Source organism: Schistosoma haematobium, chromosome ZW (assembly GCF_000699445.3).
Source record: "Schistosoma haematobium chromosome ZW, whole genome shotgun sequence".
Lineage (NCBI taxonomy): Eukaryota > Metazoa > Platyhelminthes > Trematoda > Strigeidida > Schistosomatidae > Schistosoma > Schistosoma haematobium.
The window spans coordinates 49,856,741-49,870,533 of NC_067195.1; the positions used below are offsets into that span (position 1 = coordinate 49,856,741).

At 29.8% G+C, this 13,793-nt stretch overlaps 1 protein-coding gene across 1 annotated transcript in view; it reads right to left on the reverse strand.

Moving 5' to 3' along the window:
• The window catches only part of MS3_00010412 (uncharacterized protein), a gene marked incomplete at both ends in the record, with an annotated part of 54,555 nt that overhangs the window by 5,784 nt on the left and 34,978 nt on the right, over positions 1-13,793 (reverse strand). The window contains 5 exons of the mRNA XM_012938732.2: positions 110-297; positions 1,298-1,433; positions 7,345-7,734; positions 9,351-9,526; positions 13,322-13,556. Coding sequence (XP_012794186.2) covers positions 110-297; positions 1,298-1,433; positions 7,345-7,734; positions 9,351-9,526; positions 13,322-13,556 — 1,125 coding nt within the window. The remainder of the gene's footprint in view (positions 1-109; positions 298-1,297; positions 1,434-7,344; positions 7,735-9,350; positions 9,527-13,321; positions 13,557-13,793) is intronic.

Sequence of the window (13,793 nt, forward strand, 5' to 3'; positions counted from 1 at the left end):
TAAATCCATACCTTTATGTTATGTTTATGTTGTTTAGTAAGGGATTACTCATTATTAAGGGATACACATTCAAATTATATCGAAATACTAGCCAATTTAAAATACTCACAGAGATTTTTAATCGTTCATTCACCTGTTTTAAATAAACTGTAATATTTTCTAGTTTCGCAGAATTTCTGGCATCATTAACAAGGAGATTGTATATATTTTCACTGATCTTTGATGGCATTTTTATCCATATATTGTAGATTTCGACCATAGAATACCAAAAAGAATCAAAAGCATTGAAACTTATTTCTTGTTTAAAACATAAAAAAAAACAAAATAAATTTAAATGGCATAAAATGATGCCATTTTTAAAACGATGATTTAGCTAATTTAAAAATTATCAAATATTAATAATGAAATAAAACAAGTGAATAAAATGCTCTCATCTTTTTTTCCCAATCTTGTCTAACATCATTATTTTTCATTTTAAAGTAATACTGTGGTGTGTAGTACTTATGTCGACAGATGTAAGTAACATATCTACCACCAATCGAAAGTGAAATGTCTGGCAGCAGTAAGTAGAGAAGACCGAATAGAAGAGAATTGGAACAGATACTGATTGGTATGGAAACGAAGAAACAACAAAGTCTGAGATGATCGATAGACATCATACAATTAAATTATTGAATGTATGGTATTCATGTTTTACCAAATAACGGTTTAATTTGTCATTATGAATCCGTAATTTTAGGTTCAAGTGTTTTGCACCGGTTATCTAACACAGAATAACTATTGAAAAAGAAGTATTTTCAGATCATTATTTACATAACTTTATGCGTAAATACGTTTTTTGCTTAGGTCATAGCTTAAGTTATAATGTTAATACTAATTTACAATCAAGATTGCTAAAGAATAAACTAGACAACGTGAGTCACAAACCGTGATTATAAAACAATTAGAATTTCAAATAAAAACACAGAATAAAGTTAGTTTCATTTTCAGTACGTAGATTAAGTCTGTAAATCATAAGCTCAAATTGAACATTATTATTCACTACTTTAAATTAATGATATTTTACTAGTATGAATGCATCATCATAAATTAATAAATACATGATTCTGTTCAGTAGATTTCTTTTGATTGGAAAACTAAACAAATTAATGCGTAAAAACCTATATTACTATTATTATTTCAGATTGCTTCTTAATTCGAATGAATCCTTTTATATGTTACACGCAATTATATTAGTAAAAAGTCATGAAGATATTATCAATAGTATTTTATATTGTTACATCATATTCACACTTACTTAAACCTTTGATTGAATCTTTGGAAAAATCTTCTGATTTCTCGATCGTTTTATTCACCAAATAATTAAGAAATGGATTAATATTGTCTATTAATTTTTGGAAAGAATTATGTTGTATATTTGATTCTATATATATCTGAAATTATATAAATTAGTGTATTTCATTTAAGAAAAAAAATATCATTTATGATTTTATTAAAGGTGAGTAAGGAAGTGGTAATTAAAAAAATGCCTAACCAAAATAAGTTGGGGAAATACCTCGAACCTAAGTTCCTTGATAATTGGTACTCATCACAAAGGTAAGTCTGTAATCTTCGAGGGGTTAATATTTTTTGGTGAATTAAAACCAACATCACCCAGCTTTGTTGTCTGAGACTACCATTGGACTGTTTGGTCTGTTACTAACCTCTCGCAGGACTAAGATATTTACAATGGGCTGATCACTGGATGATGGTTAGCGTTGTGTTTGTCTGGTCCTTTAGTTACAAATATGCCTTGCTGACGGCTGTCAACATTCATAAAACTCAAATACAGGCTTTTGTGTCTTCTATCTCCATCCCCACGGGAAGTTTAATTTGTCTAAATGGGAACATTCTTTTTGGGTGCTATTCCAAGAAAATAGTCTAACATCTTTCTGATAGCTCTTTCGCGCACACCCTTATCACAGGGAATTGTATATTCCCGTCTGATGTCGATGTATTTACCTAATTCGATCTGATTATTCATGCAATCTTTCACAAAATATCATCTGTGACCAATATCTCTCGTCACTCTAAGATTCTTGAAAATCTAGCTGGTATTTCTAAGTGTTTTTACACTTCGAAAATGTTTCACAGTCAAGTTGAACAAGGTATAATAAGTAAGACAAATGTCCTGTGAATTCAAACCTCACAATATTCAAAAGAGTTATCATCTTATTAGCTTTACTGGCAAATGAGTAATTCAGTCAACGTATTCCTCATGGGTATTTTTCCGTTCTTTATTAAATTACTCACTATATTAAAGACTACTATAGTTTTCTGAGTTGAGTGGAGAAAAAAAGTCATCATATCTTCTATTTCTCCTTCTTTCTTTCTTTCTGTCTAAAGTTTGAGTACTCTTTTATATCTTTAGAAAAATTCTCAAGGCAGCCAGTTGATGAACCGAAACATCTTGTCAGTATTACTAAGATTTTTCTGGTGATTAAAAAACGCTAGCACAGTTGTCTAATCAGTTTACTTATTCAATATTGATTCTAATCAATGCTCAAATTCTTCAATTTGTATTTTATTGATATTGTTTGTACAATATTCGTGAAATTATGAATAATAAGATATGTCTACTGGATATGTGTAGAAGTCTAAAATGTCTAAAATGTACTGTAGTCGGTTGTTTTCATGTTAAGGAGATTTTCAACAGATTCAGAATTTTTAATCAATTAAAATCACTAATATCTTACGTTCCCTTCGACACTAAACTATCTATTTCTCTGCATTGATCGTGAAACATTTCGATATTTCACTGGGAAATGTAATAGTTGAAAAAGGGAATACAAATAAAACTAGGGAAATTTCAGAAGCTTGGCATTCAGACTAAACGCAGTCAATAAACGTATAGAAATTGATCCAATTCATTTACTAATTAGAAATTATCATATACAACTATAAAACCGAAAATCGGGCCAAGTTGGAAGACCGTCAAAAAAATATACAATTAGTTACCGGGCAGATGTTGATAGCATCCAGTCATTGTTGGCAAAACAAGCTGTCAGTTACATGTTCTTACTTACTTACTTAATCCTGTTACCCTTGTGAGGTAGCACAGACCACCCACTAACATTCTACATAGAACTTTGTCTTGGGAAATTTTTTCTAGTTCTTTCTAGTTGCTTTACATCCTTTACACGTCTGCTACCGACTCCCGACGTAGTTTGTTCTTTGGCCTCCCTCTTTTCCTTGTAATCGTTTGCCTCGTGATGCAGTTTGACGATTTCCGTAACATATATCCTATTCATTTGCAGCATCTTTTCCTTTTCAGCTGTAATATGAATTGTTATCTCTAACAGTAGGCTGTTACTGGTGATATCCGGTCAACGGGGTATCTTGGGTAGACAACTATTTATAAATACTTGTACCTTCTTGATGATGGTTGTGGTAGTTCTTCACGTTCCAGCTCCATACAGTAGAACTGCTTTTACGTTCGTATTAAAGATTCTGACACCGCTGTTGGTTTGCAAACAATTGTTTTGAGTTTCATATATTCTCTAATTGTAGGAATGTGGTCCTTACTTTAGCAGTCCTCGCCTTTACGTCTGATTCAGATCTTCCACGTTCATTGATGATGCTTATCTGGTAAGTGAACGATTCCAGATCTTCCAGAGTTACTCCACCAAGTGTGATTGTGTTAGTGCTTTTTATGTTGTACTTGAGGATCTTGTTTTTCCCTTGTGTACGTTGAAGCCTACTGACGCAGAGGCTTCTGCTACACTAGTTGTCTTCATCGGCATTTGTACGTGTGTATGAGACAGAATAACCAGGTTAGTTGCATGTGGTGAAAATTTAATAGTTAATTTCTATCTGAAGCTTGTTTTGGTTTACTATTCAGAAAACAATGAAACCTTTATGCAATGTTAAGAAAATTCTTTTCCTGTTTTACAAAATTAGCCCATCACATCGTAAAGTGGTTTATGTCATTTACTGAAACATAATCTTAGTAATTAACTAATTAGTATCAGAAGGGGTTTTGTGGATAATATAATAACTTTATTAGTTGAAATCATGAGTGAATTAAAGCTAGAGCACCATGAAGAAATCTCGCGAGGCGGGATCGTGGATGCGCACTGTTGAGGAGTCCCACAATAGGAAGAAATGGCCATTCAGTGTTTCGAGGTTTTCCATAGTGGTCTACCTTCAATTGACTCATGGTCCCAACTATTAAAATTAACTAATTATCTGTTAATAATTTTAATCCTTTCTTCTATTATATATTTTGTCATACGAAATGATTTATTCAAATCTTCTACTATCTACACAAAACTTCACTAAACAAAATATAAAAACGAAATATATTTGTATAACATAAAAAATAAACAAACAATAAACGCGTTTCACTTGTTTCTTATTTTGATTTTCTATCGTTTGTCACATATAAAAAGTAGACATTACTTCATTTCATTCATGTACCAGTTGAAATGAAACAGGATTTCTATTTCTGTTTGATTATCAAAATAAAAACTAAACTATAACTAAATTATTTTTGTTTTAATAAAGTATATTTCATGATTTATTAGCATAATTGAAACAAGAATTTTAAACTAAAAGTTATAAGTAAAAATGTTATTCTATCCGATTATATAATAATGAATAACTGAAGAAGAGTAAGCTAATCTAGATTATACTTAACAGCAATAGTTTGAACTGTCATATTTATGAAATTGTGTGTTTTTCAAATAAATGTATGAAGGCAATAGATCAGGATTGCGCATCAATGTAACATTTGGTTACAGCTTAGTGATCAAGAGATTAATCGTTTTCACACCAAAGCGAAGGTCCTAGGTTCAATTCACGGATGTGAGGTAATGGCTACACACCGCTGACGAGTCTTACACCAGAACGAAACGGCCGTTCAGTGCTTCCAGGTCTTCAGTGGTGGTCGAGTTAAGAACGGTTCATGACTTAAACTATGAAAACATTTAAAACATTGAATTTTAGTTTAAAAAACGACTAATGTCTTTAATTAGATAGAATAGGGAAATCGTTAGTGTCGAGACATTCTTATTTCTATAGTGTTTGATAAGAACTAACTGATTATATGCCAACAGAAATAGATGCTAACGTTAAAATTGATAAAATGTTGAATGCAAAACATTTGTTTTTTGTGCGAAAAACAATCATAATCATGCGGAATGCATATTTTCTTCAAATAAAACTAAGTCTTTCTTGTAGTAGAATAACGTTTGAGTATTCTTGCATTGTAATTTTATATTTTCGTTAAAAGTCTACCAAGAATCAGTGAAATACACATTTGATTGTTTAAAGTTGATCAAAAATGAACTTTAAACCTTCTTTCTGAGCCAGTTAAAGGTTTGTCAAAATGGTCATGACCACCACGTTTTATAAGAATAAACTGTTAATATTATTTACAATTTGCTGTATTGTATCCATGTACGACTATCTGGAATAACATGGTAGGTAAATATAGAATTTATAGCTTCATGGTAGCTAATGAAATACTCTTACAAGCAACACAATTGCTTTATTGACTGTGATAATACATCACTGAGATGGTCAAAACCATAAACATTAATTTCAAAGCACCCTTTCAACTGATCAATACAAAATTGTAATGTATTAGCTCAGTCAAAATATTGAGTAATTCCCAATCACTTTCGATTCACAAATAATTAATGTCTAGATTACTCTTAATCTCGGTTATTTCTGTTATATATTATTGGTATAGTTAAGTAATTGATACATTGTCTAGTCTTTTCGTAACAATCAATCCAATACTTTTGGAAACTTATTTCACGTATTATTGAAAATGTAACGATGAACAACACTGAGGATTTAAATATCACTTTGTCAAGATTGATTAAATATCTAAAAACATGAAAATCCTCTGAATAATCAATATACATACTTCTTATGTTTATTGATTAAATGATTGGTTTATGGTATGTTCTATCTTGTTCTGATAGCAGACGTTTATTTGACGGTATTAGACGATATCCATGCCCTTTTCAGGTTCATAAATTATAGTTCATTGATAATATACTTGTTGCTTTGATTCGTACTACATATGTCTTAGTGATGTAGAAGTTGAGACTAATTAGCTATGTTGCATCACGATCTTGTATTTTTCATGCTTGAATGAGACAGAATAATACAAAGTACTTGGATGTTCTCTCGTTTGTTCTGATTGATATTTTGGGACTGAGCAATTTATATATATAAGCTCTGTCTGTGAACCTATTGTTACTAACTTAGACAAAATCATAGCATGTTCATTTTGTGTTTTGACCATGTCTTGTTTTATTCAACATACATTTCTCATAATTACTTTCTATCAATCACAATATCTGACAAGAAATTTAGTTCATCTACAAATTAATTCTATATAGTTAGTTGTTATGATTGAAATTAAATTAAATTATATTAGGGTTACTCCAAGATAAGTGTTAATCATTTTTGTCACAAATGACAGTCTGAAATACATATTCACCATTATAAAAATACGGTATATAGTAACCGAACAATTCAATTAAACATAAACAAATGAATTCCCATGGTCAAATAAGATCACAGGATAGACTGGTATTTTCCTTTATTGCGAAACATTTGATTAAGACTGATCATAAGACTTACCAGAAGGGGATTTGTGAAGATTTTAGTAATTTCAATAGTTGAAATCATGAGTCAGTTGAAGGTAGACAACTATGGAAAACCTGGAAGCCCTGGACGGCCGTTTCGTCCTATTGTGGCACTCCAAGATCCTGCCCCCCCGCGAGATTCGAAGCCAGGACCTATCAAGTCAGCATTTGTAGTGTTGTACAAAAGCCTTCAAGGACATATACTAGGGTTTATTGAAGCCTTGGCTATACGGAAAGTGAAACCTCCTTTATGTGTTCAAAAACAATTTGTCCTTAACCTTAACCTACCCTGGTAATACTGATTTATTATCTAGAGCGGTTATCACATTGTTTTTGTGTACTTTATTTTCCTTCTTCCTTACAGCTTACCTTTATTCTATCTAGTTGATTTTTTAATTTTCATACAAAAATGTCTTAACAAGTATATTACATGTGGTTAGATTGTTCGAAATGTATTGCGTAAATATAATACATAATACTGATAAAATTCATCTTCTCATTGCATAATACGAAATTAAATTATCACTATGGAATTATGGAGATCATTAAATTTTTGATTTAGAATCTCAATGATGATTATTTAACATGAATCAATTCATGATCTCAAGCAACAACAACAACAAGAGCAACACCAACAAAAGCAAAAAAAACACACATTAAATGAAAGATATTGACATTGTACTATATTATATTAACTTACCATTAAATGTTTATAAATGTTATCAAAATATTTTATTAAATTGAATTTAGATTGAATTAAATTATTGAACATTTTATTGTATCCATGCCATTTTTCCAAAAAATTTAATTTTGTTATATTTAAATTCATTGATAATATATTTTTAATTATTGGAATATTGATTGATTCAATAAAAACAGATTCATTATTTATCCAATATATAAGTAAATAAGTAGTATATTCTAAATCAGAATAAATTATATTAATAAGTTGATTAGATTGTATTTGATCTATAGAATTCATTAAATTATTTGTAAACATAATAATGAATTGTTGTCCATATTGATATATTTTAGAAAAACTAAATTGAATTATAGAATTGATTTGTTTAGGTAATCCATTCATAGATAACTTGATATAAGAAAAATATTGAAAGAAAGAAAAAAAAGGAGGAAAGAGTGATTAGATAACATTTTTTTCCTCTTTAAATATAGAAACAGATAATTATGTTCATATTGATTTTTTTGAAGAAAAGTTATCCTATTAAACTAATTATAAAACTTACCAATCATAAACAATGATAGCATAGATGAAAATGTTAATAAAATTTCATGTATGCATTCATTAGTTCATACATTGTGGTGTGTGCTACTTATATTGACATAAGTAGTATATAACGTTACTCGTGAACAGGAGGTCTGGCATCAGAGAGACAAGAGGATCGAACAGTAAAGAATGGGAACAGAATGCAATTTGTATGAAAATGCAAGGACAATGAAGTCTGAGTCATCAAGAGGCAACTGATGGACATTTTGCAAATTACGTGTTTAATATTTGATTGTTGGATATTATTAACAATTCCTTTAATTCTGTGTTGAATACATTCGATTGTCCCCACCGGTTTTCTTGTTCACTACAACATAACTTATTGTTTATAATATCATTTTACATAATCCTTAATTTATGTTGGATTCTAAACATGCTATTTAACAATTTAATTGAAATTAGAATATAGTAGACTTGAAAATGAGTTTTATTTTACGAAGACTATGGAATTAATGATATATATACTTAAATTCAATTTTTAAATATTATAATGTATCAGATGAAGGAAGTGTGAAGTAAAGAAGTTTTGAATTAGATTACTGAAAACCAATTGTTTTAATTATTCATATAAGACAATTTCATTCTTGTTAAGATGCTAAAAATATGTATTAATTAATTTATTGGTTATATGTACATATATTCTATGTTAAACGTTAATTTTTGTTACTATATAGGTCTATCGACAGTTGTTTTCAAAAATATGCTATTTGTTAATCCCACGTCAACTTTTTGTCGCTCCTGTATAATAATAGTAGTGTCGGAGTTTGTAAAGATGTTAAGTAACGTAATTTTGTTATGTCATAGCAAAGATTAAATTACGAGTAACTTCTGAGACCTATTAATGGACAAATATTATCTATATATTATTACGGTATAGCTACTCAGTAATAAGATTATGTATACCTATATTTCCCTTATTATAAGCTTTATTTTGACCTATAGATTATTATTGTACGATTTACTGTTCTTAAGTTACACGTTCACAGCCACATTTTGGCTTTATTGCGTATAAATGTTATTTTCTATTTTACGGTGCGTTGCGGGCCGTTTGGTTGATATATAAACATTATTATTAGAATAAATGATTCGTCTAGTGGAGGCTGTTATTAGCACTCTGGACTCATCTGGACGGGCTAGGTGAGCAATGGACCAATAGGACGCTAGGCTGATCAGACCGAACGAACGTCATTGGTTTAGTACACTACAAGAACGTTTAAGTCGTATTTTGATTAGCGAATGAATTGCGTGATAACTAGCCAGAATTAAAGATACAACAAACTGCGGGTGTGTTTAATTTGGTTTGTTACTCATCAATTAAATTTAAATGAACTAAAATGATGATAATCGCATTCATCATTCATTATCTTCATCCTATAAACTAGACATTTGCATAAATCAAAAAGAATTTTACACATACTCACTGATAAATCTTCACTTATTTCTGGTCTCCAGTACGAAAATAAATGAAGAATGTTTGAATGATCTAAGTGTACTATTAAACGACCATTCAAATTACTTTGATTGATTGACTGATGATGACTGATTACTTGTAACATGGCGCCATAATTCTTGGTTAATTTGATTTGCAGTATTGTATCTGTGAATCAAATATATTTAATTATCTAGTACACATCATAGATTCACATGTTTCAGTTTATGTTGATACAAACTCTATTTAGTCTTATTAAGATTAGTGTAAACGTTTATTGAATGAATTCAAACAATGACTGTTCTTGTCAAATGGTAAAGACTATAATTTAAAAGCTTTTACAATCAATTTGTTTCCTGAGTCTACATATAAAATATTTGTCATAAATAGTGGCTAAAATATGGATTGGTTATTCTTCGAAAGTTTAAACCCAAAATTACGTTTTATAACATGTCATGATATTTCAAAGGGTTTCTAAAATTATACATGGCGTACAGGCATGTTTCTATATTTAAATACAGTTAAACATCAGTAAACTTATGAGTTTAATACATAAATTTCATTATTGTAACAAAAATACGTCTGCAATTACAAATAATAAAATTTTTTCATACATCACAGTGTAGCTCTTAGTGTTCCACAATATATTCGATGAAATAGACTCCGGTTTTACTACATATGACTAGTTTTAAGGTTACCATCTATAGCAAGATTTTTCTTTTTTCAGTTCACTGTAACCTCAGGTCTCTGCATCACTGCTTCTGCGATCAGTCCTGATATAGGTGACCCCATCGGTGTCCCTTTTGTTTGTTCGTAAATTTTGTCGTTGAATTGACCATATGTTGTTAGGCATAAATCGATGAGTTCTAGTAGACTTTGAATTTGAATCTTCGTGTGCTTTGTGAGATTTGTGTCGTTGGTGAGAAGAAGGGATATAATTTCCATTGCTAACCTTGGTTCAATTGAGGTTAATAACGCTGTTACATCGAAGGATATCATCAGCTCATCGTTGTTGATTTGAATGTTCTTAATTTGATCCAAGAATTGTGTGGGGGATTTGATGGAGTGGTTGGAAAATTATTCATAAACATAGGAACAAAAATCAAACCAATGGGAGATATAACCAAAACAAAGACGTAAACAATGACAAGTTTAAGGTCAACAAGAACCAATCAACATCGAAGTCTACAGGACAAGGTGTGAACCACATATGGAGAAATTCGAACGCTTCAGTTCTATCTGAAGTTTCTGCTGATGATGTCGTTCAGAAGAACGATGAAAGCTCCACGATCAAACCATCCAGCTCAGAGAAAAAAACTTCATCATGATGGGAACTTATTTTTTTCTGTCTTTTTTTTCTTTTTGAAAGGATTTTTAATCTTGTTATAAAATGAGCATTACATAGAAAAAAAACATATCATAATTCAGTTAATCTTACTTTTTTCTTATCAGAAAGGGGTTTTATGTAGATTTTAGCGATATATTAGTTAAATTCATGAGTCAATCACCATAGAAAATGGTTGTTCAGTGTTTTCAGGTTTTTCATAGTAGTCTACCTTTAATTGATTCATGAACTACTAAAGTTTTTTTAAATTTTTATTCAGGTCATACTATCAATAATTAATTTGAGTTTATATTAAGCAAATTGTCTTATTATTGTGAATAGAACAATAATAGATTACTTGACAATTTTTCTAATTTTTAAGTTAAAAAAACTTCATTATGAATTTTAATATAAAATGAATAATTAATGTACTGAAAAAAAAGGAGAAAGAAGAAAAAAAGAGGAAAAAGGAAGAAAAACTAACAGAATAAGAAAATTACAAATGATGAATTAAATTGATTTTCAATCGAGTTTTGTGGCCTTATATCTTACTTTAATTAAAAAAGCTTTTGACTTAGGGCAATAACGAGGCTATCATCACAGGATTCACATATATCAATTACAGTCCCAAACAACAATGGTAGGATACAAGAAAACAACATCAAGTGAATTGAAAACTATACTCAATTGCACAAACGAGTGTCTTTCAGGACTCTGTAGTCAAGTTGATAACACGATGGTGTTTGAAGCGAATGGTATTGGGTTCGAGTCCCAGAGTGATCATCAATTCTGTGATGCAGGTACATCCATCTGACCTGTCCCAAATAGAACGAAACGCGCATCAAACTGGATCTCACTGGTGGACACCATCGATTTTTGCTCATAAAGCTTGTGTCTTAAGACAATATCGAGTCAATCCACACAGGGTTCACATATGCCAACAAGAGACTGATCAAATCAAGTTCTAAATAACATTGGGAAGATACAAGCAAACAACACCAAATGAATTTAAACGTATGAGTGAATGTTGTTAAAATATACATATCGTCAATTTTCGTATAAAATTATCGGCTTAAATGACATTCGTGAATAACAGAATCAAATAAGTCAAATACGAGAATGAATTACGAATACACGTATATTCATATAATCGTTGATCCAGACAAATGATTGAAGAAACGAAGCGAAAATAGCGAAGCAAGATGATACGCAATAAAGAAGGCACGTAAGCCAACTCGATTTAACCTAGCGTTCATCATTATTTATAGTCACAAAAAAATAAGCTATAGACATGTGATGAGTAGGATTAGAAGTGCACACACACACATACTCCCATATACGTGAGTCAAAACATGACTCAAGAAGGATGAATAGATCAGCCTGCCTGGAATCTAGAATAAATTATATAGGCTTAACATAGTAACTGACACAACAACAGGAAGAAATCTAGTCAAGTTGAATTTTTCTTTACATAATTCAATGTAATCTCAAGAAAAAACAATCATTCATTTATTGATTATGACATCTTTAATTATAAATTATCACTATCATTAAGAAATATAACTAATAATGAAATTAATTTCTCATGGTGTATTATCACTGATTTATTTTATCATAATTAATTTTTATAATTAGAATTTGTAAGTTTAGGCAACAATTATGTTGTTCCATAATGAATGATCTTATGGATAATAAAATAATATTGACATTTGGCAATTGTAACCTAATTTATATATAAAATGATTGATTAATAGTGATTAGATAGGTGACATGATAGAATTAGTAATTGAATAATTATAATGGATAAATTATAAACAAAATAGATATTCAATGTTTGTTTTCATTTTACTGGGTTTCCATTTTATATTATATTTCTTCTAGTACTAATATACATAAACAGTTTTCTTTATGATATATTATCGGCTCTCTAAAAAGAAAAACAGATACACATTACATTCTTTTTTTCTTGTACATTATTAAGTAATTGGGAATTAATTTTACATTATGATTCTGTGTCATATATGTGAGTTAGATTTGTGCCTGGAATCCTTGTTTATTTTCAATAGACAGTACAGCAGAAGTATTCAGTTTATGGGTAATTAATGTAGTATGGTAACAAAATTCGAATATATATATATATATATATATTCACTTGATGATGTTTGCTTGTATCTTCCTAATGTTATTTAGAACTTGATTTGATCAGTCTCTTGTTGGCGTATATGAATCCTGTGTGGATTGACTTGATATTACTTCAAGACACAAGCTTTATAAGCAAGGATGGATAGTGGCTAGTAACGGAAATCAGGACGTACATTTCGTCTTATTTGGGACATGTCAGATGGATACGCCTGAATCACAGAATTGATGATCACTCTGGGACTCGAACCCAATACCATTCGCTTCAAACACCATCGTGTTATCAACTTGACTACAGAGTCCTGAAAGACACTCGTTTGTGCAATTGCGTAAAGTTTTCAATCCACTTGATGTTGTTTGCTTGTATTTTTCCAATGTTGTTTAGTACTGTAATTGATAAGTCTGTTGTTGGTATGTGTGAATCCTTTGTGGACTGACTCGATATTGCTTTAAGTCACAAGCTTTATGAGCAAATATATACATATATATAAATTACTCACTGTGTTCATTGGAACCGATTACTGACTTAATATCTAACAAATCAGCATTATTAACAAACATATTCTTATCTTGATAATTCATTGAAATTATATAACTAAAATTGAATGATTTATTTTGACTATATAACTGGTAGATTATTTGAAAAATATCATGGTAATCATAATTAATATGAGAAATTTTATTATTATAATTTTGATAAATAAGATTGTAATTGAATTCCAGATAATTTTCAATCTTAATTTTGTTATCAATTCATTGAGATTTTGTTTTTATATCCAATTTGTAAATAGATTGACATAGATACATGAAAAAAAGAAATAAAAAGAGAAAAATAACGAAGAAATAATGAGTAAATAATAGTGTTTTACTTATTTTTATCATTATTTTTACTGAATAAAGATAGGAAATACAAAATATGATAATCAACGAAAATATTGACTTAATAAGTACAACTTAATTTATTTACTTGAT